This window comes from Orycteropus afer, unplaced genomic scaffold (assembly GCF_000298275.1).
Source record: "Orycteropus afer afer isolate SDZICR_OR568_19922 unplaced genomic scaffold, OryAfe1.0 scaffold00033, whole genome shotgun sequence".
Classification (NCBI taxonomy): domain Eukaryota; kingdom Metazoa; phylum Chordata; class Mammalia; order Tubulidentata; family Orycteropodidae; genus Orycteropus; species Orycteropus afer.
In genome coordinates this window covers 4926939-4950537 of record NW_006921620.1, presented here as the reverse complement: position 1 = coordinate 4950537, position 23599 = coordinate 4926939, and the positions used below count along the sequence as shown (strand labels likewise).

Below are 23599 nucleotides of genomic sequence, written 5' to 3'. Positions count from 1 at the left end.
GAGTGTGTTAGTTTTCTTTTGCTGTGTAACAAAATTGCCACAAATTCAGTGGCTTGAAACAGCACTCAGTTTAAAAAAACTCACTGCTGTCAAGTCGATTCCAACTCATAGTGACCCCAGTCTTCCTTCTGAGGATTAGGTGGTGGGTTTGAACCTACCAGCCTTCTGGTTAGCAGTCAAATGCCTTAGGCACTACACCACCAGAACTCCTGAGCACTCATTTATTACCTCACAATTTAGGTAGGTCAGAAATGTCCAGAATAGCTTAACTGGGTTCTCCATTCGGAGTCTTACACTCAGGGTGTTGGCCGACTCATGCTCTGGGGAAGAATCTGCTCCTAAATTCCTTCAGGTTGTCAGCAGAATTCACTTGCTTGTGGTTGTAGGACTGAGGTCTCCATTTCCTGGTTGTGACTCAGTGCTGCTGTCATCTTTTAGAGGCATCTCAGTTCCTTGTCGCGGGCCTTCTCACAAGCACTTAATCTCACCTTATGTTGAGTCTCCCTCATGCTTCCAGTCAGGTCCACCTGGATAATCTCTATATCTTAATGTTTACTGAATTGGGATCTTTAATTACGTTTACAAAATCCTTTCACAGCAGTACCTAGACTAGTGTTCCATTGACAAGGAATAGGAATCTAGGGATGCCACCTTTAGACTTCTGCCTGCGACAGTGAGGTTAGAGAGCTGGCTGGAGCCACATGCATCAGGGTCTTGTAGGCCACAGGGAGGACTTCAAGGCTTTGTTCTGATGAGATGAGAGCTCTCAGAAGATTTTGAGCAGGGAATTGACACGATCTGAGTAAGAAGATCACTGTGGCTGTTGTGTGGAAAGCAGACAGGAGTGATGTTGAGGAGGGTATTGGAGGGGTCCACGAGGGAGATGATGGTGGCTTGGACTAGGGTAGTATTAACTCCTGAACAGCCTGAAGTACCCCAAATGTATTGTGTTGTCTGTTGCCACTGTGTCATTGCATGTGCTTCTCAACATTTCTTATAACCACCAGTTTTCCGGCTTCTTTCACCAGAAAAGTTAGTTCAGCTATTGCCTGACAGGCACCTCCATGGTCTTTCCCTCCCACTGACACCGTCTCACAGACTTGTGGTGAGTCTGTTTATCTGTCAGCTCCACTTACCTGAAACCTCTTCAGGGGCAGGAATATTGTCTTTGGTTCCTATTTTCCATTCTCTGGCCTGTTGTTGTTAGTCACTGAGAGGTTGATTCTGATTCATACCAACCCCATGTGTGCAGAGTGGAAGGGTTTTCAAGGCTGTGACCTTTCAGAAGCAGATCACAGAGGGCCTCTGGGTAGGTCCAAACTGTCAATCTTTCCACTAGTTGTTAAGCACTTAACTGTTTGTGCCACCCAGAGTCTAGTGTAGTGTGTAGAATATTGTAGATACTTGATAATGTTTTTGGGGTTAAGGCAAGAACTGTGGAAGATGCTAGGATGGAAGCACACTTTTGGGGAGGAGTTCACCGTCTAGAAGAAGAAACACATACATATTGTGAATACACAATATAGCAAACACGAATACAGGCTCCATGGCATGCACACAAAGGAGGTGTGTGTGTGAGGTTTAAAGGGGTTGCTAGGTTCTGCAAATTGCTAGTGTGCATGAGGTTTAAAGGGGATTTTATCCTACTAAGTCTGGAGTAGTTGGATCTAGTTTCTCACATTCCTTTTTTGCATGGAGTAGTGATCTTATTACAAACTATTCTGTTTTATGTTATATCCAAAAAGGACATTTGTTTGGCAGCATTGTTAGCCATTAATTTATTCTATAGTATTTGAAGAAGTAAACATTCATTCATTTAAATATTCTGTTAATTTAAGGCAAGTATTAGGATGGATGCTTCCTTCATCTTCTGTATTCCAACCATGTAGAAAAGAAGGTCTGTGTCAGTGAAATTTTGCTTGTGTATCCAAGATGGCGAACCCCTTTACTCAAAATAGCAAACGCTTATAGATCAGGTGTCCTTTTAAGAGGGAGGAAATTATTAATCTGGTTACTGAGGAGAAACATACTAAAAGAGTAAATACATCATTCCCATGGGAGCTCTGGTAGCATAGTGGCTAAGACACTTGCCTGCTAACCAGACGGCTGGCAGTTCAAACCCACCAGACACTCCTCGGAAGAAAGGTTGGGCAATCCTGCTTCCGTAGTGATACTGCCTCGGAAACCCAAGGAGGGGTCACTATGAGTCGGGTTTGACTCGACGGCACCTAGCAACAACAACAACATGGTGTTTCAACTGAACATCCCTCAGTATGAACTTAAGATCATGGGATACTGGAAAGAATTATTTAACTGGAGTAGACACAGTGATGGTACTTGAAACTTAATAAACTTAAAACAAAATGATGGGAGAGTCCAGTTTCACCCTGCTGCTTCCATGCGGGTTGTTGATCATTTGATGCCTGACAGGAGGGGCTGTAGGTACCTGCGTGGCAGCAGTTGTAAATACAGACACAACATCATTGACTCACAGGGTGGAGATTCATAATTGGCATAAGCTAAACACATTATTTCAAAAACACTTTTCTTTTGTATTGCCAAGTTCCTCTGTTTATTCTCTAGGGTTCTCTCTCAGAGAATATAAATGTGGTTCAAGGATTGTTTGCTGCACAGTCTCATAGGAATAATTGGATATTCTATTTCAGATTAGAAGCTGGGGCTACAGGCCAATTGCTGTGTTTTCTAGACCACCAGGAGGGGAATTTGTATGTTGAGAAGGTCTTTTTTCTTGTTTGCTGGGATCAGGTGGCTGGCCGAGCAAGAAGGACATTCAGCACTTCTGCTTTTAAGTATAATATTAATTCGGTTCAAGGCAAGTGATTTTTAAAGGTTTTGGATTTGTAATGCACACACTAACTTGGTTTTATATTAGAAAACAAATTTCCATGGGGTTGATTCTGACTGATGGCAACCCCATGTATTACAGAGTAGAGTTGTCTTTACAGAAGTAAATTGCCTTTTTTCCATGTTGCCTCTGGGTGCGTTCAAACTGTCAACTTTTAGGTTAGTGGCCAAGGGTAAAGGACCTCTGGTGGTGTAGTGGTTAAAGCATTTGGCTGATAACCAGAGAGTTGGCGGTTCAAATCCACCTGCTGCTCCATATGAGAAAGATGAGGCAGTCTGTTCCTGTAAAGATTTACAGCCTTGGAAACCCGTTAGGGCAGTTCTACTCTATCCTATAGAGTCTCTGTCAGTTGGAATCAGCTTGATAGCTGTTGGCTTGGTTGTTTTAGCCAAGGATAAACTATTCTCACCACCCAGGGAACTTTGGTTTTACTCTGTCTCTCTTCCTCCCTTGCCTCTTTAAGAAGGGTAAAGAGAAGACTATGAGGACACAGTAGGGGACCCCTTGGAGTACTAGAACTAGAATTTGAGAACACTTGGATTTCTGTTTTGCTCTTGTAACTGGAACAAACAAAGCTCCCTTACTTAGCATGACTTGCAGAGTTCATTTGGGGGTGGGATCAAGAGTGAACTTCAGTTTTCTCCTTTTCTGTGCTCTCAAGGCCTTTTAGATGAGGAAAAGCAAAATGATCCTGCGGAAAGTGCCAAATATCTCCTCAGGAGAGTCTCCGAGTTCGCTTCAGTTTCTTTCTCTTCTTACTTCCAGAGAGTGCCCTTCTGATTAACATGTTAACGTGGGGAGGCCTTGGCCCTGATTTCTCCCATATTGGCCTACATCACCGGTGACAGGGCCTTGGGGATTTGCTCTGCTTTCCTAAAAAATAGTGTGGCTTTTCTTGGATTCACCTTAAAAAAATAATAAATGAAATGTAGGGGTAGAGAAGAGAGTGTAGATGAGGCAAGGGAGTTGGGAATCAGCAGAACCTCTGCCCCTGAGCCCCCGGTGAGAGACAATTACTTGGCAACTTGTTGATACCTTTTCAGAGCCCTAGGGTTGAACAATCAACTACCTTCAGTTCAGTCCTTTAGCCAATATTTATTGAGAGCCTGATAATGCATTGTCACTTTGCTAGATTCTGGTGATGGCATAGTGCCTAAGGCACTTGACTGCTAACCAGAAAGCTGGCAGTTCAAACCCCCCAGCCACTCCTCAGAAGGAAGACTGGGCAACCTACTTCTGTAGAAATACCGCCTAGGAAACCCAAGGAAGGGTTGCTATGAGTCAGAACTGACTCGATGGCAGTGAGTTTGGTTTTGGTGGAGATGTGGTATGATATAGTTAGTCAGAGGACCTGGTTCAAATCCCAGCTTCTTCTCTTCCTAGCTGGATGTCCTCTTTTGTCATCAGTGAACTGGAGATGACATCATCTCCTTCAAAAGGCTGTAAGGATTAAATCTTCCAATTTATGGAAATCACATTAGCACAAGGTAAAAATATTTTGTTTTTGTTTTTGTTTTTTTAATAAAAAGTCAGAGACAGTCTCTACTCACATCCTGAACAGAGTATCTTTCAGCCTTCACATCTGACAAATGCCCATCAACCTTCCTTGTGATAGGAGCTGATCACCACTTCAAGGAGGCTCGTCCTGTCATAAGATGGTGTTAGTAATTGAAAAGTATTAAGTGAAGTTAAAATCTTCTTCCCCATAGGCCCTAGTTCTGCCCCCACTTCCTGCCCCAGCCTAAACAGGGTTAGATCCTTCTTCCACACAAACCCTAAGCTGTTAGAGGACAAATATTCTGTGTCCGCTTCTTCCTGAGTCTACTCTTCAAACTAAATGTTCTTCCTTTCAGATCATCCCCATGTTATGTGGTTTTGAGCCTGGCTGTAGTGTAATGCCTGAGGCACTTGACTGCTAACCAGGAGGCTGGCAGTTCAAACCCACCAGCCACTCCTCGGAACGAAGGTTGGGCAATCTATTTCTGTAGTGATACTGCCTCAGAAACCCAAGGAGGAGTCGCTATGAGTCGGGTCCCACTGGACAGCATATAACAACAACAACAAGAAGCTAGTTTTCTGGGCCTGGCTTGTGTGCCACTTTTTATTTATTATGCTCTGATAACCTCCTTTTGTTCTGGATTTTAATCTATCAATTCAGTCTAAGATCTGACTGTCATTCTTGTTAGTTGCCCTCGAGTCGGTTCCAACTCATGGTGACCTCTTGTGTGCAAAATAGAAAGTTCTATAGGTTTTTTAAAGGCTCTGACCTTTCAGAAGCAGATTGGTAGGCGTGACTTCCAAGGTGCCCCTGGGTGGGTTCGAACCACCAACGATTAGGGTAGCAGTTGAGTACTTAACCTTTTGCAGCGCTCAGGAAACCTAAGATGCCACTAGCATGTTTGATAACCACTTCTTACTGTTTCACTAATGCACAAATGTTTTAACATCTCTTCTATCTCTTTATCATCTCTCCTAACAAGGATAGAGAAGCTCTTGGTTTCTAACCAGTGGTTTTCATTGTTCAGCTATGGTTGTTATTGTTGGGTGCCACTGAGTCAATTCAGACTCATAGCAACCCCATGTGACAGAGCAGAACTGCCCCATAGGGTTTTCTTGGCTGTAATCTTTATGTAAACAGATAACCAGGTCTTTCTCTCACAGAGCTGCTTGAGTAGGTTCTAACTGTGAACCTTTTCATTGTCAGCCACACACTTAACTATTGTGCCACCAGAGCTCCTTGTTCAGCTATCAAAAAAAACAAACCAAATTCACTGACATCGAGTCGATTCCAACTCATAGTAACCCCCATTGGGTTTCCGAGGTGGTAAATCTTTATGAAAGTAGATTACCTACTCTTCCTTCCACGGAGTAGCTGGTGGGTTTGAACTGCCAACCTTCTGGTTAGCAGTCAGATGCCTTAGGCACTACGCTACTAGAGCTCCTTTGTTTAGCTGTAGTACTAGTCAAATACAGATTATACCTTTAAGACATTTTATGATGTATTTTTTTCTGTTTAATTAGAATGCCAGTTTTATTAATTCAGAATGAGAAACATTGAAGCCCTTTATTTTGGGAACTTTTTACTTAGGGATGTAAATAAGGACAAGGCTATATCTTGGGGGGTATGGGGAATGCTTTTGTCTTGACCCTTATGATGTTTACGTGGTGTTTTCTGAGTTTGGGCTTGACTTTAAGGAGCCCTAGGAACATTCACAGGAGCTCTGGTAGCATAGTGCGTAAGGCATTTGACTGCTAACCAGAAGGCTGGTGGTTCAAACCCACCAGCCATTCCTCAGAAGAAAGACTGGGCAATCTACTTCTTTAGAGACACCACCTTGGAAACCCAAGGAGGGGTTGATATGAGTCAGAATTGAGTCCACGGTAGTGAGTTTGGTTTTTTGAGTAACAGTCACAGACCCATTGAGTGTAATAGGTGCAATAGGTGTGATGTGACAAGTGTCATAGGTATAGAAAGTAAAGAAGAACAAGTTGAAGGGGCAAGGAAATGATAAATGTATTGGATCTTGTAACAACAGAAGGATTTTGAAGGTCAAAGAGCAAAGAGTACCTGTGTAAAATACTATACCCCTGCTGTGTAGACTAGTAATTCGGGAGAGACAAAGAAAAATGATTGACACTGTGGAAAAAAGGATTTCTAGAGTCTTGGCACAGTCACTGAGTGGTGTAGGTGGTTCATCTATTAGCCAAAAGGTTGGAAGTTGGAGTCTACCCAGAGGTGCCTTGGAAGAAAGGTCTGGCAATCTACTTCTGAAAAAAAATCAGCCATTGAAGACACTATGGAGTACAGTTCTACTCTGTCACACAGGGGACCGGGAGTCAAAATAGACTCGATGACAGCTGGTTGGTTGTTGGTTGGTAGTCTTGATTGCACTTCTACCAGTAAAAATATTTGAGCCTACAGCCAATGTATGCATATTTATTTATTTAGAACGATGAATTTCGAGGTGTGATCCATGGCCTCCTAGGATTCCCTGACACCATGTGTTCTGGTTACCTAGTGCCACTCTGACAGCACTATACCACAAATGGGATGGCCTTAACAAGCAGGAGTTTATTCTCTTAGAGTTTGGTGGCTTTCAGTCCAAGTTCAAAGTGCCAGGCTCTAGGGACTGGGTGAAAGCCCCTCAACCTTGGGGTCCAGCTCTGTCTTCTGCTCCCGGCCCACTGGAACTAGAGGCATTTCTTCACTCAAATAGCTGCTGGCTGCTGAGGCTGAGAACCCCCAAGGTTGACAAGTAAAAAGGCACAGTCCCAATGTTACCAAACCAGACGGCAGGCCATTAACTTAAGTTCATTGTAAGTCCCAAGGTTGGCAGAGCATAGCAGGCTGCTGAGCAATGACACGGCTACATGCAGGGTCTAAGTGTGCCATAGTCTAGAGACCATTCCCAAGGCTTCTCCTTAAATACAGGAAGCAGACCATATCCCAAAGGCCGCTACTCAGCTGCTTGTGGTAGATCCCACCCTGGAGTTGATTGCCAGTCTCATCATGGGGAATAACTACCACCAGCTGCCCAGCCACTCAGCCAGGCCCAGCCAAGTTGACACACAAACATAACGACCACACCATGTCAGGAGATCTCTAAGATCTAACCTATTCTCATAAAGATACTAAGATTTTATTTGGCATTTTTTTATCATGTTGATATGTGCATTGAAAGCACAGAAGCAATGGTGGATAAAATTGCCGGTGCCCATCAGATCTGCAACCTATACAACTATGAGACCAGAAGAACTAGATGGTGCCCAGCTACCACTGCCATCTACTTGGAAGGGATGTAGGAGATCCTGCATAAAGAGGGAGAACAATGTGGAACAAAACTCAAAATCATTTGGAGGCAAAAAAAAAAAAAAAAAAAAGAAGGTGGGGACCAGGTTTGCTGGTCCAATAGAGCCTGGTGTAACCACTGAGACTATGGCCCCTAGCTGCCCTTCAGGTCTGGAATTGAACCCACAACTGTGGTTTCCAGCCAAACAAAGTACAGGCATGTGAGTTAAAAACATTTACCTCAAGTGGACACACGCCCTGGAGAGAACAATCATGGGAGAAGGAAGGGCTGCTTATGCACAGGGAGATAGCTCAGGGTGCAGAAGAGTATGAAGGGATGGACACTGGGAGGAGGTAACTATGGGGAGGAAGTGGGAGGGGAGCTGCTGCATTGTAAATTTTGGTCAATGACATGAGACAAAGTATATGTGAACTGCTGTATGAAAAGTGAATTTACTCTGTAAATCTTCACCCAAATCCTAATAAAAAAAAAAAAAAAAAAATTGCCAGTGCCTCAGTGCAAAGCAATTTAGTGCCACCAAGCCATACTATTAGTCATTGTGTCCTTCATTTCCATGCATGCACAATGAGAAAATATGTCAGTTTCACCTAAGACTGTCTTTGATGAAACAATAAAAAATATTTCAATTTTATTAAATCTGAACTCTTAAAAAAACTTTTTATACCTTATGTCATGGAATGGGAAATACATTTGAAATATTTCTGCTGCATACTGAGGTAGGATGGCCATCTGGGAGGAGAAGTCTGTGTGCGGTTGTTTAAACTGTAGCCTGAACTAGCCACTTTTTCATGTTACGTTATTTTTGCTTGAAAGAACAACTGACAGACAAAATACGGTTATTAATTCTTGGTATTTGGCAGATATGTTTTCATAAATGACTGAAATAAACCTGTCACTTCAAGGATCCATTTCTACCACAAGCGTGGTGGTGCCCTGAACTGTGGGTCAGGACGCCCAAGGCCTTGCTGCTCTCATTACAGGAGTCAGGCTATAGTCTTCCCGTCTCCCACGCTTGCTCCACAGCCAGAAAAGTGTCCACACCTGCTGGTTTGAGTGTTTACTGCACCCATTCAGAGGTGACTGCTACCTTTTGTGCTCACTGGTGGGGCCCCTCTGCCTTCTGATGGACACATTCTCTCTGTAGATACATTAAGATTCCTCTTTAGGCTGCAGAGCCATTCGGTCCTTCTAAAATGATTGCTTCTCTCCATGGAAATATGTTGGTTCTTTTGAAATTTAAATATCTGACAGCAATTGCCTTTTCACATTTTCTATTGGGGTGAGAGGGTGAGGCTCACTATATATAACTCTCCAAGTACAGGCATACACCAGAGATATTGTGAGTTCAGTTCCATACCACTGCAATAAAGCAGGCAACAATAAAGTAAGTCATACAAATTTTTGGGTTTCCCAGTGCATATCAAAGTTATGTTTACACTACATTGTAGTCTATTAAAGGTGCTCTGGTGTCATGGTGGGTAGGGTATTTGGCTGCTAACCAGAAGGTCACAGGATCAAACCCATCAGCTGTTCCACAGGAGGAAGATGAGGTAATCTACTTCTGTAAAGGTTTATAGCCTTGGAAACCCAATGGAAGTTGCTATGAGTCAGAATCGACTAGATGGCAGTGGGTTTGGTTTTGGTTGGTGGAATAATTGTTGAAGCATTTGGTGCTAACCAAAAGGTCATCTGTTTAATCCACCAGCCCCACTGCAGGAGAAAGATGAGGCAGAAAGATGAGGCTGTCTGCTTCCACAAAGATTTACAGCCTTGGAAACACTGTTCTGTAGGGTCACTATGAATCAGAATCAACTTGGTGGCAGTGGGTTTTGGGGTAGTCTATTAAGTGTGCAATGGCATTATGAAAAGTTTGAAATATCATAAAATTACCACAATATGACACAGAGATACAAGGTGAGCACATGCTGTTGGAAAAATGGCACAGACTGGGCTCAACGCAGGGTTGCCACAAACCTTCAATCTGTGAAAAACGCAGTATCTGTGAAATGCAATGAAGTGAAGCCCAGTGAAAGGAAGTATGCCTATAGTGAAAACATTAGCTCTCAGATCTCACCTTCTCTTTTTGCCATTGCCTTAGATCCTTTTTCCAGCTTCTATATAGTAAGTCACTCTGCTTAATGCCTTCCACTGCTGCTTACTTTTTCATTGTCTAATTAATTTTAACATACTACAATAGACCTTAGAGCAGATGTTGTTGTTGTTGTTAGTTGCTGTCCAGTCAATTCTAATTTATGGCAACCCCAAGTGTTCAGAGTGGAACTGCTCCATAGGGTTTTTAAGGCTGTGACTTCCCAGAGGCACCTCTGGGTGGGTTCGAACCACCAACCTGTTGGCTAATAGTTGAGTGCTTAACTGTTTGTGCTGCCCAGTGACTCCCCTATAGCATATATTAGGTGGAAACAAACAAACAAAAAACACTGAGGCACCAAAGAAGATTAGGATGAATTGTTCAGGTTTACACCAAGTAATAGAGGTAGCAATAAACAGAGAAAGATTTGGTTTAGAAGTAGGGTTGGGTCCAAGACTCTGTTCTGGGTGACCATGGCAGCTGCTTTACCCACCAGGGCCCCCAATTTCTTTCTGTCAAAGTAGGTGTGACCCTACTGCCTGGTGAGGATGGTATGAGAATTAACCCAGACAACTTAGGAAAGTGCTGCATGTTGGAACATCCATTCCTGCCTCACCCACCTCTACCTTTCTTAGAGCTCTTTGCTTTAGAATTCTGGCCTAGTTTTTTTATGTTGGAGTGAACCTGGAATGATCACATATAAATATTCTAACATTTGGGAACCTGAATTTGACAGGAAAGCATATCTAGGTTCTACGCTGAGGTCATGGAGATATCCCCCCGCTGCCCCCTCCCCCTGCACACACCATGAATGCATGAATGGAACCTTCATCTATTCTAGCTTCCAGTCTGTCTGCTGTGGGTATTGTCTGGGAGGTGAGGGCCCCAGCTCAATAATTTGAATGAATAACGGTGAAGTCATGTTGAACACATTGTACTCAGGGGAAAGCATTGTTCTCACACTTGTATTTTCTCTTTTCAGGGATCAACATCTTCTGGACCCAACTCTGGAGTATGTGAAGGTAAGAAACCTGGATTCAGCATGTAGTCATCAGCCTGTGTAATGAATTTCCCATTTTTAAACACAGTGTTGCCAGATAATGCAACAGTCTGGCTTGCATAGAAGCTGCTCAGATCCTCTGAAATAAGCCAGAAGTAATTTGACTGTTTTTGGTGACCTTTGTGGAATCTTAACTCATTCTAGTATGTGTCTATAATCTTCTTCCCTTATCTGAAACCCTTGGGGCCAGATGTGTTTTAAAATTCAGAATTTTTAGAAGGTAATATGGTACCCCTTTGGGGTCTTGGATCAGCACCCCATAATTAAACTCATTATTTCTGCAGTGCAATATAAGAATATTTACACTAAGTGGGATAAATAAACTGTTAATAACTTTATGTCGATTCGAGTCGCTAAATGAGGTTGGGTTCATTTTACTGCCAAGTGAGTTTAGCAACAAATAAAATAATAATAATAAATTTTACTTCTCAGTTTTTTAGATTTGGGAATGGTAGATGAGGACTGCAGGCTTCCTGAGGTTTTATGAACTGTTTTTTTCCTCTTCAACAGCCACCCTTTTATTCAGTGGCTAATCTGGGACGATAGTCAATAGTAATATGTTATTTTCCAAATGGGGTTGACATTCAGTGTTTCTAAAACATTCAGTGCTTCTATATAGTATTTCCCTTCTGAGCAGAGGAAAAAAGATGCTTTTCACTTCTTCCCTATGCCCCCTGTTTTTGGGTGGTGCCTATTTTTGGATGTGTGTGGGGTTTTATTTTATTTTATTAAGAACTGTAATTAAATCTGGTCACCTCCTGTAGAAGAGAGACTTTGTCACACTTAGTTTCCTGGATTTATGCCAACACGTGTTAAAGAAATTTTGGAAGAAATCATGGCATGGGTTAGGATTGAAGGTGTTTACCTCCTAGGACTCAAATTTCATCCTCCTTATTCCAAGCGCAGCATCCCAGTTTGGGATTATCTAAACCCATCTCTTTCCTCTGTACCCATGCCTTCCCCCAGCATTTAGGCAGTTCCTCCCTCTTCATATTAGAGGGACACAGACACATCATTTATAAAGCTGTGACCAAATTCAAACAAGATTAGGAGGAATGAGTAACTTTTTGTGCCACCTGAACAAGTCCTTGAAAAGGAGTACTGTGTGAACAACCAAAAAGCAGGATCAAATCTCATTGCTGGGGGAATACAAAGTTGGTCCAGAAAAATAGAAGCCTCCAGTAACTCCAGTATCTTGTCTTAGGCAATACACTTCAACTTACAACCATTGATATTCCTGAATGAGATACAATGACTTAGATGATACTGAACTTGCCCCTTGGTTTGGAAGGATGTAATGGTTGTTTATTTGTGATTGTGAGATATTTTTGTTTGCCTCTATGGGCACTTAAGAAGCCCTAGTGGCACAATAAGTGCTCAACTACTAACCAAAAGGTCAGCAGTTCAAACCCACCAGCTGCCCTATGGGAGAAAGATGTGGCAGTTTGCTTCCATAAAAAGTACAGCCTTGGAAGCCCTATGAGGTAGTTCCCCTCTGTTCTATAGGGTCATTATGAGTGGGAGTCAACTCAAGGGTGATGGGTTTGGTTTAGCTGTGGGCACTAAAGCTTTGAAAGCATGTCCATAGAAGCCATTTGACCTACAGGTCCCAGCGGACCCACATGGACCCATGTGACAGTCTTCTTGCATCAACATGGGTCTGTTCTTAGACTTAGTTGCCCTCTCAGCCAGGCTGAAGACGCTATCCATGTCTGAAGGCCATGATGCTGGAGGATGGAGAAGATAATCAAGGGGAGGTACAAGAGTTGTCAGATGAATCAAGATGCAGTTTGGCCTCTGACTTTGAACTATTTCTTCCCTACAATCACCTTGAGCACTTAATGCCACCTGGGCAGAGAAAAATAGAGATTCTGTGTGAAGTATGTAATAAGGGCCCTTTCTGGTTGAGTCAGATTGATCAGCCTCCAAAAGAGTCAAGATGCCAGATTTTTAGGGATTTGGGGTGACCTAAGGGCGGGGAGGTTGGGCAATCCTACTTCCGTAGTAATACTGCCTCGGAAACCCAAGGAGGGGTCGCTATGAGTCGGGGCCGACTCGACGGCACATAACAACAACAACAACAACAAAGGGCGGGGAGCAGCCTGACCACTGAGACTCATCTGGGCATCAAAAGCACCCCATTGTGCCCCACAGACAACAGTCCTAACCCCATTAAGGGCTCTAGACTCAAGTCACCCTTTCTTTCAATGCTGTTCTCTTGTCCAGTAGAGACTTTAACAATCTTTACCTAGTTTTCACTGTGCCCAGTTAGAAGAGAGAGGTGTGGGGAGGCAGGCACATCGAACCGCTTCCTGCATTGTTGGGTCTGGGGGGAGCCAAGGCTCTGATGCTGACCCATGACTACACAGGAGCTGGGAGTGCTGCATTGTGGAAGGAGGGCGCTGAGTAGAGAATGAATACAAAATTCCCTTCTGCCCAGTTTGTATTCTGTGTGCTTCTGACACTCAGCACAGTTTGTATTGCAGCAGATTAATATGGCATGAAAGGGGACCGGCTTGTGGTTGCTTAGCTACAAGTAGCTCTACTGTGCCTGGGATAAAGAGAAATCGGGTGATGGCTGGGAAGCCACAGGGCTCTTTGGTGTTTCTTTTAACTTGTCCAGCATGCTTGCCTCCCCGCGGGGCCTCCCGATAGCACCAAGGACCTACAGGCTGAATTTGATGTGATAGGAAAGTTACAGCAGATCAAAGGTAGCCTAGGATTTGGGAATCTCATTCCTCACTATCTCTAATTCTGGCTATTATAGAGGAGGGGTTTTCTTTCTTCTACTTTTTGCTTGTTTCCCTAGCTTGCTTCCTCCCCCACATTTTTTTTTCTCTACTGTAGGTCAAAACATGATCAGTTTGAAGGTCTGATTGTAAAAGTGCTTTCTATAATCATGAGGTGCTCTTATGTAATCACATGTAATTGATTTTCTTTTACTTCATCTGAAAGAAACCACTTCTTCCAGATTGGAAAGCAGAAATTTCTACAGTGCTTCCACCTGCCTCCTGTTGTTTGCGTGTCCTTCATGGCTTAGCTTCGTGGTGTGCAGCAGCTCTGGAATTTTCCTTTGAGTATCTAGCATACCTTACCCTAGATAAAACCAGCAGTTCTTTTTTAATGGGAGAAAATAGCTTTTAGAGGCAATCGCCCTAGGCAAAATTATGAAGTAGCGCTTAGACTAAGCTGTCTATCTGCATATGGCCCGCATTTGGTTTTGTCTTATTTTTACCCTTATTAAAATGTATTTATTCTGTGTCAACTTTCTTAGACCTATGTCAGATGATTGTTTAGAAGATTTAGCAAAATAATTATGCCAAAATATGAATCAGTTGTAATAGTTCAGTGTGCTATTAGTGGGCCCTGATAGTGCAACAGTTAAGTGCTCTTCTGCTAACCAGCTTGGGTACTAACCAAAAGGTTGGTGAGTTGAACCCACCTAACGACTCCACAGGAGAAAGACCTGGCAGTCTGCTCCTATAAATATTATAGCCTAAGAAACCCTGTGGGGCAAACAGTAGTGTATTTCCCTCTCCAGATAGCATTCCAACCAGAGACTCCAAGTTACACAGCCCCTAAGCATCCCTGGGAAGAGAGCTGAACCTAGTCTACACACTGGTTCTAATTGTGTGACCTGGGGCTCATTATGTGCTCTGGTAGCGTAGTGCCTAAGGCACTTGACTGCTAACCAGAAGGCTGGCAGTTCAAACCCACCAACCACTCCTGGGAAGGAAGGTTGGGCAATCTACTTCCGTAGTGATACCGCCTCGGCAACCCAAGAAGGGGTCGCTATGAGTCGGTTCCTATTCGACGGCAGTGTGTTTGGGCTCATTACCTGTTCTCTCTGGGTTCCATCTTCCCCACAAGTAGCACAACTAGGATACCAGGAAGTGGACTCATATCCCTTTCAGCTTAACATTTTTGGGCTTCTCTATGAACTGGAGGAGTCCTCAGTTTTTCTATCACTCATGATCATAAAATTGCCATATTTATTGAAATCAGGGTGGCATTGGAGGTTGTATCTCAGACAAGGACCTGGCAGATAATAAACCTGTTACTTTACCTCAAAAGACAGGAGGTTTACTGCCAACCCTCCTATCTTTGCTCTTGTGATTCATTATGCTTACATATTTCTGACCCCTTCTTGAACCTATAAAACCTACTTTTACTTTTCTTTACGATTCTTTTTATTTTTCCTGGGGCCACTTCTTTAGGTGTTAGAAGTTGCCATCCCCTTGTGTTTTCTCCCCACAGTTTTATAAATGTATATTATTGCCTAAGGCATTTGACTGCTAACCAGAAGGTTGGCGGTTCAAACCCCCAGCCACTCTGTGGAAGGAAGATTGGGCAATCTACTTCCATAAAGATTTACTGCCTCAGAAACCCAAAAGGGGTTGCTATTAGTTGGAATCGAACTCGAAGGCAGTGAATTTGGTGTTTTTGGTTTTCCCCTTTATGCTTATCCTCCTTTGAAGCTGAAGATCCTATTCCTTTTAGTATCTTCACACACAAGCCCCTATGGTCATTCCAGTGAAGAGTCTGTTTTTGAAGAGATGTTTGAAAAGTATGTTTTTTTGAGGTGAAAAGGTGAAAGACAGGAAATCTGGATGATTTTTCTTTAGGAGAACATTTTTATTATAGATATTTCATTTTAGAATCAATTGTCCTCAAGAAAGATAAGTTGTAAATTATAGAGAACTAGTAAAGAAAATCAAGAATGGCAGTTTTTTTTTTTTTTTTTTAAAGCCGAAAATAGGCAAGCACATTTTCATGGGTAGGCGGTAAACAGTCCAGTGCCTGCCCATGGACAAAGGCTGCCCTCCAGGCAACCCTGGTAAGGAAGTGTCAAGACAAAATGCAGCCCTTTGTTCCTGGCCAGCTTCCTAGCCAGGCAATATCCTCCTTCTTTTGTAGTCAGTGCTTGGCAGTTTCTTGCTAGAATCACTTGTGAGAAATTTGTAGTTTCTGAGCCCAGATTAAGACCAGAACCCTCAACTCCTCCTTCCTTCAGGGTGCTGATGAAAATTCATGAGGCCAGAGAGACCTAGAAACTGATCCTTTATGGGGTTGTTGATGATGTTAGGTGCCATGAGTCGATTCCAACTCATTGTGACCCATGTGACAGAGTAGAACTTCCCCATAGGGTTTTCTTGGCTGTAATATTTATAGGAGCAAATTGCCAGGTCTTTCTGCCACAGAGCCACTGGGTAAATTGAAACCACCAAGCTTTAGGCTAACAGCTGAGCATTTAACCGTTGCACCGCTGCGGCTCCTTATTATGGGGTTAACACTTTGAAAAATGCTCTTTCTGAGCATATAGACATACTACAGACTGCTCAAGGCCCAGATCTCAGCAAGACCATTTCCTCCAGTTGGCTGTGGATACATTAGGTCACTCAGCAGATTAAAAGAGGAGTAATTATGCGAATTCCAGCGCCAAGAATAAGTGGCCTGGCTGGCTGAGCCCTCACTGGGAGAAGGGGTGGCATGACTTCAGCTCCTGCTTTGTGCTCAAGATGGCCACAGCCATGGTCACAGTTTAAATAGCTGTCTTTGAGGAAAGTCTTTTCTTCCAGCAGGGAAAACAGGCCAGTCTGCTCAGAATTAGCCAGCTAACAAAGTAATGAAAGGGACTTAACAAAAACAATGGCATGTTGTACATTCGTGAGATTTTTAACAAGCTGTATGAACCAAATAATGGCCCGATTGGCTGGCTCTGCAGGCTTTTGCCTGAGTGTGCACATCCACAGAGCCAACCCCATCCCTGTGGGAGTAGAGATCAAACACTGCCAGCGGTGAATGTGAAACAGCCTAGCTCTCTCTGGGGCTCGCGTTCAGAGGAACGCGATAGAGCCTACATCCAGCGTCTCCCAGTCAACCCCAAAAACATTCTCTGCAATTATTCTTGGGAGGTTTAATGTTACTAAATAAAAAACATCGCTGAGGCAGGGTGGGAAGACAGCAGAATAGGGATGAAAGGACAGTCCCTCATTCAATGGAATCTTATCCTTCAGGCCTGTGAAAAATGTAGCTAGTTATAAAAATTAAAACCTTCTCATGAAAACATGTGTCCATACAAAAATCTGTGTGTGAATGTTTATAACAACTTTATTCACAAGTGATAAAAATTGGAAACAACCCACATGTCCTTTGGTAAAGAGATACAGAAACTGTAGTACACCCATACAATGGAATACTACTTGGCAGTCAAAAGGAACGACTTACTGATACTTGCAATATTGTGGATGACTCTCCAACGCAATATTCTGAGTGAAAGTAGTCTGAAAAGACTGCATATCCTATAATTATATTTGTTTGACGTTCTAGAAAGGGCACAGCAGGTACAGCAGGTGATGGCTGCAAAGGGGCATGAGGGAATGAAAATGTGGGGATGGTGGACATGTTCTGCAACTTGATTCTGGTAGTGGTTATCCAGCAATAGGCATTTGTAAAGGCTCATAGAATTGTACCCAAAAAAAGATGAATCTAATGTATGCAAATTATACCCTACAAGCCTAACTTTAAAATAGTCAACAAAATCCTTATCCTATTTTAGCCCTTTCGTGCTGCCACCTCAGTAGAGGAAATATTCTGTTTTGAGAGGGGCCGTATTAGTGAAGCCAGACCTCTGATAAGACAGACAGAGTGCTTGACTTGTGCATATATTTATATGCTTAAGGCATTTGACTGCTAGCCAGAAGGCTGGCGGTTCAAACCCACCAGCCACTCCTCTGAAGGAAGACTGGGCAATCTACTTCTATAGAGATACTGCTTCAGAAACTCAAGAGGGGGGGTTGCTTTGAGTCTGAACTGACTCGATAGCAGTCAGTTTGGGTTTTATTATATGCTTACTAGCTCATTCAACAGATATTTTTATGCATATACTATATGTTAGGAATTGTTCAGTTGAATCAGATCAAGTGGGAGGAAAGTGTCATCAAGAGCCTGATCTAGGACAGTGACAATAGGAATGGAAAGTTAGGCAGGTGCTGGGGTTTTCTGAGAGACAGAATTAAGAACCATCTTATTAGATAAGTTGACAGATGCTGGCAGGGTGTCAATGGAGGAGGTAAAGGAGAAGAAGCCAGGGACAATTCCAGAGTTCACAGTAGTGCCTGGTGTCTTGCCAGATGCCAGTAACTATGTTAGGGAGGAAAGGAGATTTCCAATTGGAAGCCTTGTTTGCACAATGACATTAAGTTAATTCATGAACATTTGGGTATGTCTTCAGACCAGATAGGTCAGGAAACCATAGCCCTACATCAGATCTGACCTTCAAGCTAAAAATGGGTCTTAATATTTTTAAATGGTTTCTATAAATCAAAAGCAGAGTAACATTTCATGACACATGAAAATTACATGAAATTCACATTTCAATGTCCATAAATAAGGTTTTATTGGCAGACAGCCACACCCGTTGTTTGCATATTATCCGTGACTGCTTTCTGGCTACAATGGCCAAGTTGTGACAGCCTGCAAGGAGTGAAATACTGACTCTCTGGCCCTTTCCAGAAAAGGTTGGCTGACTCCTCTTCTAGACCTAAGGAGCCTGGGGGTGACACAAGTGATTTGGGATTAGTTACTATCCAAAAGACTTGAGTTCAGACCCACCCAGCAGTGCTGTGGAAGAAAGGCCTGGTGAACTGCCTCCATAAAGATTACAACCGAGAAAACCCTGTGGGGCAGTTCTGCTCTGTAACACCTTAGGTCACCATGGCTTGGGGCACGGAGTCAAAGGGCAGCTAACAACAACAACTTCTAGACCTGCGTTTTTCCTGTTTTGCTTCCCTAATGATGTGTAGCGGGAGCTCTGGTAGCATAGTGGCTAAGGCACTTGACTGCTAACCAGAAGGCTGGCGGTTCAAACCCACCAGCCACTCCTCGGAAGGAAGATGGGGCAATCTACTTCCGTAGTGATACTGCCTCGGAAACCCAAGGAGGGGTCGCTATGTGTCGGGTCCGACTTGATGGGTATAGTAGGAGCTCTGGTAGCATAGTGGCTAAAGCACTTGACTGCTAACCAGAAGGCTGGCGGTTCAAACCCACCAGCCACTTCTCAGAAGGAAGGTTGGGCAATCCTACTTCCGTAGTGATACTGCCTCGGAAACCCAAGGAGGGGTCGCTATGAGTCGGGGCCAACTCGACGGCACATAACAACAACGATGATGTGTAGTAGGCTCTCAACAAAAAATTCTGTATTCTCATGCTTCCATGATGTCACCTTAATCCAGTGACATCACCTTTATCTCACCTACTGACACAGCAGTGAGTCCTTGTGCAAATTTTCAATCTTGTATAATCCCAGGATGATGCTGTTGCAGCACCCTGCACAGTTTGGAAGCATCTCGGTATCTTGTGGTATAAACTGGAGAATGTGAGGATTAGAGGAGTTAATAGACACAGAGTTCTTAGCACACACGGTGCCTGGCACATAGTTAGCCCTTAATAAATACTAATCTTCGTAATTATTGCCCTGGCTCTCTGCATGACTGATTCATCTTGACTCAGATTGCACAGCCTCAGAGACACCTCTCCTGACCTCCTCGCTAACAGCAGATGCCCCCAGTCACTATGCCAACATCCTGTATTTATCCTCATAGCTTGTCTCAAATTGTATTTATTTACCTTTTTTAAAAAAAACAAAACAACTTTTTCCCACTAGGATATGAGTTCTGAGGCAAGGATCTTTCAGTAATCTGCTATTGCTAGAGATAAAACCAAACTCACTGCCATCAAGTTGTTTCCCACTCAGCAACCCCCACTGGGTTTCTGAGGCTGTGAATCTTTTATGGAAGTAGATTGCCCAGTCTACTTGATAATTATTTAGTGAATGACTGATGACTGTATACAACCAGATGCTGCCAGTACCAGGTGCCATCAAGTCAACTCCAAGTCATCATGACTCCATGTTTATCAGAGTAGAAGTGCTTCATAGGTTTTTCAGTGGCTGATTTTTCACAAATAGATTGCCAGGCCTTTCCACCAGTGCACCTCTGAGTGGATTCACACCTCCAACCTTTCAGTTAGCAGCCAAGTGTGTTAATAGTTTGTACTACACAGGTACTCCAACCAGGTGTTGTCACTAAACTCACTGCCATCGAGTGCCTAAGGCACTTGACTGCTAACCAGAAGCTGGAGGTTTAAACCCACCAGCCACTCCTCGGAAGGAAGATGGGGCAATCTACTTCCTTAGTGATACTGCCTCGGAAACCCAAGGAGGGGTCGCTATGAGTCGGGTCCGACTCGACGGCACATAACAACAACAACAACAACATGGCAACCCCTCCCTTGGGTTTCTGAGGTGGTATCTCTATGGAAGTAGATTGCCCAGTCTTCCTTCTGAGGAGTGACTGGTGGGTTTGAACCACCGGTTAAAATGCCTTAGGCACTACGCCACCAGTGCTCCTAACCAGGTACTAAGGGTGTTTCAATTGAGGGAAGAGGGAATGAGAGAATGAGATTGTTCCAAGCAGCCTTATGTTTCCCAAAGCAAATGACAGTAAGATCTCTAAAAAGTTTTCCATACATACTTCAGTGTTCTTATTTGAGACACTAAGGAAGTTCCCATATCTCACCTCAGTCTGCCTGAGAACCAGGTTCTCTTGCCAGCCTGGCACAGGGACAAAACTATAGGTGTCACTCTTGTTGCCTTAAATGGTCACATATTTAAGCAGAGGTGTACCCTTTAAAAAAAAGTACAGCTCTGGCAGCCTGTATGGCTCAGACTGTCTACTCCTAAGGACACTGTGTTGTTAGCAATAGAGTCCAAGTAACTGTTCAGCACCAAGTGGGAGGCAGGGAGTTTTCGCGTTGAAATTGTTTGCTGTTGAACTCTGTCCTCTAGTGGTAATAAAATGTCACAACAATGCAGCATTTGGCTATAATTTCGTTTCCAAGTAACAAGTGCTGTGCCATTATTTTTAAAACTTCAGAATGAAGGGCTGTGTTTACAGTATACAAAAAGGCAAGTGCTTTTCATTGTCTTTATAGAAGGCAATAAATTATATTCGATAAATTATTTTAATATTAGAACTATTTGTCTAATGTTCTAAAAGCTCTAAAATGCTGTGTATTTGGTCTGAATTTTTACCAGCAATAGTCAAGACATTTCCTTGGAAGAAATTGTAATTGAATTGTGATCTGAACAGCTGAAAAAAATAGTAGTTTGGCAGGAAAAACCAGTTGCTGTCAAGTCAACTCATGGAGACCCCCTGTTCGTCAAAGAAGGACATGAGCTTTTTAAGGACTGATTTTTCAGAAGTAGATCACCAGGCCTTTCTTCCGAGGCACCTCTCAGTGGATTCAAGCCTCCAACCTTTTGGGTAGCAGCTGAGCATGTTCACTGTCTGCATCATTCAGGGACTCCTGTTGGGCAGGAAAAAAGCTAGCATAAAGTGATGCAGAAGACTGATAACCAGTATGACAGAGATTGAGGAGAGGGAATGTCTGCCAGGGAGGACTGCTGCAAGAAAAAACAGCAGGAAGACTCAGGGGGAAGCTGTAAGTACATTCATATTTCTTGGATGGAAAGAGAGTGAGGAAGCTTCAAGCATTCTTTGTAAGTTCTGAGAAAATGGTCAAGTTTTTAAGAGAGCAAGGAGGTGGAATTTAGGAAGAATATTTATTTATTTATGTATTGCCAAAATAATACGTAGCTGCATATTCCTTTGCAAATTGCTGTTTTCATTGGACTTTGTTCCAGGTTAACTATATGGCTCCACTTCCTTCTTTTGAATGACCATCCAGTATTCCATTGTATGAAATAATGTATTTAATCGATTCCCTATTGATGGACATTTGGATTCTTCTAATGTTCTCCTGTTAAAACCAGTTTTTTTGTTGTTAATTTTTATTATGATTCAGGTGAAAGTTTACAAAGCAAATTCATTTTACATACAGCAGCTCACAGTTTCTCATGACATTGACGGCAGTTTCCCACAATGCAACCACTCCCCTCTCTCTTCCTCCCCATAGTTACCTCTTCCCTGTGTCCTTTCCTCCCATGCATTCGTGTCCCCCAAGCTGTCCTCCCTGTGCATACACAGCCCTTCTCTTCTCCCATAACTGATCTCTTCAAGGAGTGTATCTACCTAATGTAAATGTTCAACTTATATACCTGTCTTTTGTTTGGCTGGAAGCCACAGAAGTGTGTTCAGTTCCAGACATGAAGGGTTACTAGTCTCAGTGGTTCCACCAGGCTCTTTCAGATCAGCAAATCTGGTCCCTTTTTTTTTTTTTTTTTAAATGATTTTGAGGTTTGTTCCATACTATTCTCCTACTTGGGAGCTCTGGTAACATAGTGGCTAAGGTACTTGACTGCTAACCTGAAGGCTGGTGGTTCAAATCCACCAGCCACTCCTCAGAAGGAAGATGGGTCAATCTACTTCTGTAGTGATACTGTCTCGGAAACCCAAGGAGTGGTCGCTATGAGTCGGGTTTGACTCAACGGCACATAACAACACCAACATTCTCCTACTCTGCCCAGGATCTCCTACAAAGATCCCCTTCCAAGTGATTGACAATGGTAGCTGGGCACCATCTAGTTCTTCTGGTCTCATAGTCATATAGGCTGAGGATTGAATGGTATACCAGTCGCTTGAACTAATTGTTTCCATGAGTCTTTGGTTTTCTTCATTCTTCTTTGCTCTGGACTAGGAGAGACCCATTGTTCCATCTAAATGGCTGTTTGCAAGCTTTTAAGATCCCAGTCGCTATTTGCCAAAGTAGGATGTGGAACAATGTTTTTGTGTAGTGTGTTATGTCAGTTGAGCTTGATGCCCCCTGCGACTATGGTCCCAAGTGCACATGTCCAACTACTTGCTCCCTCTGGGTAGCTGGCTGTGGCCAAGAAGTGACTACAACCTTGTCCTTTCTTGGCTCTACTATATCTGGGAATTCTTACAGAACATACACTTGTAGAAACATTGTCTGCTGACCCTATACATGGTCATGGGCACACTCCCCCCTGCATAGACATACCTAATAGTTTAGCCTGTCCACCCATCTATCCACTCATATATCAATGTTTGCCTTCACTGACAATGCAGTACTGTGTGTGCAAAAGGGTTCATCTTTATTGTCTGTACCTCCCATGCACTCTCTATGTTTTCCTCTTCCTCAGTGCCACCGGGTTGATCACTCACATTTGGTATATTGCCCTTCTCTTCACCCAAATCAATATTTGTCTCTCTATATCTAACAGTGTTCCCTCCCCTCCCTTCCCACCCCTGGTAACCAACAAAGAAAATTTCCGTCTGTATATAAACCTTTCTTTGACTTTTACAATAACAGACTAAAACAATATTTGCCCTTCTGTGATTGACTTATTTCACTCAGTATTATGTCCTCCAAGTTATGTGGTGTTTTGCAGATTCTTTATTTTATTCTTTAGAGTTGCATAATATTCCATTGTGTGTATGTACAATAGTTTGGCTATCCGTTCTTTAGTTGATAGGCACCTAGGTTGTTTCCATCTTTTTGCTACTGTAAATAGTGCTGTGATGAACATGGGTGTGCATATATCTATTTTGTCCTGCCTCTTACTTATTTAGATATATATCTAGTAATGGAATTGTTGAGTCAAATGGTATTTTGAATTCCAGCTTTTTAAGGAATCACCATACTGCTTTCCACAGTGGTTGTGTTATTTAACAGTCCCACAAGCAGTGAATAAGAGTCCTAATCTCTCACATTCTTTTTTTTTTTTATTAGGATTTGGGTGAAGATTTACAGAGTAAATTCACTTTTCATACAGCAGTTCACATATACTT

The 23599-nt window shown here is 42.9% G+C and overlaps 1 protein-coding gene across 1 annotated transcript in view; it reads left to right on the top strand.

The window, feature by feature from the left end:
* The window catches only part of BCAR3 (BCAR3 adaptor protein, NSP family member), a 135534-nt gene that overhangs the window by 22189 nt on the left and 89746 nt on the right, over window positions 1-23599 (top strand). Inside the window, exon 2 of the mRNA XM_007936063.2 lies at window positions 10749-10788. Within this exon, the coding sequence (XP_007934254.1) occupies window positions 10749-10788 (40 nt within the window). The remainder of the gene's footprint in view (window positions 1-10748; window positions 10789-23599) is intronic.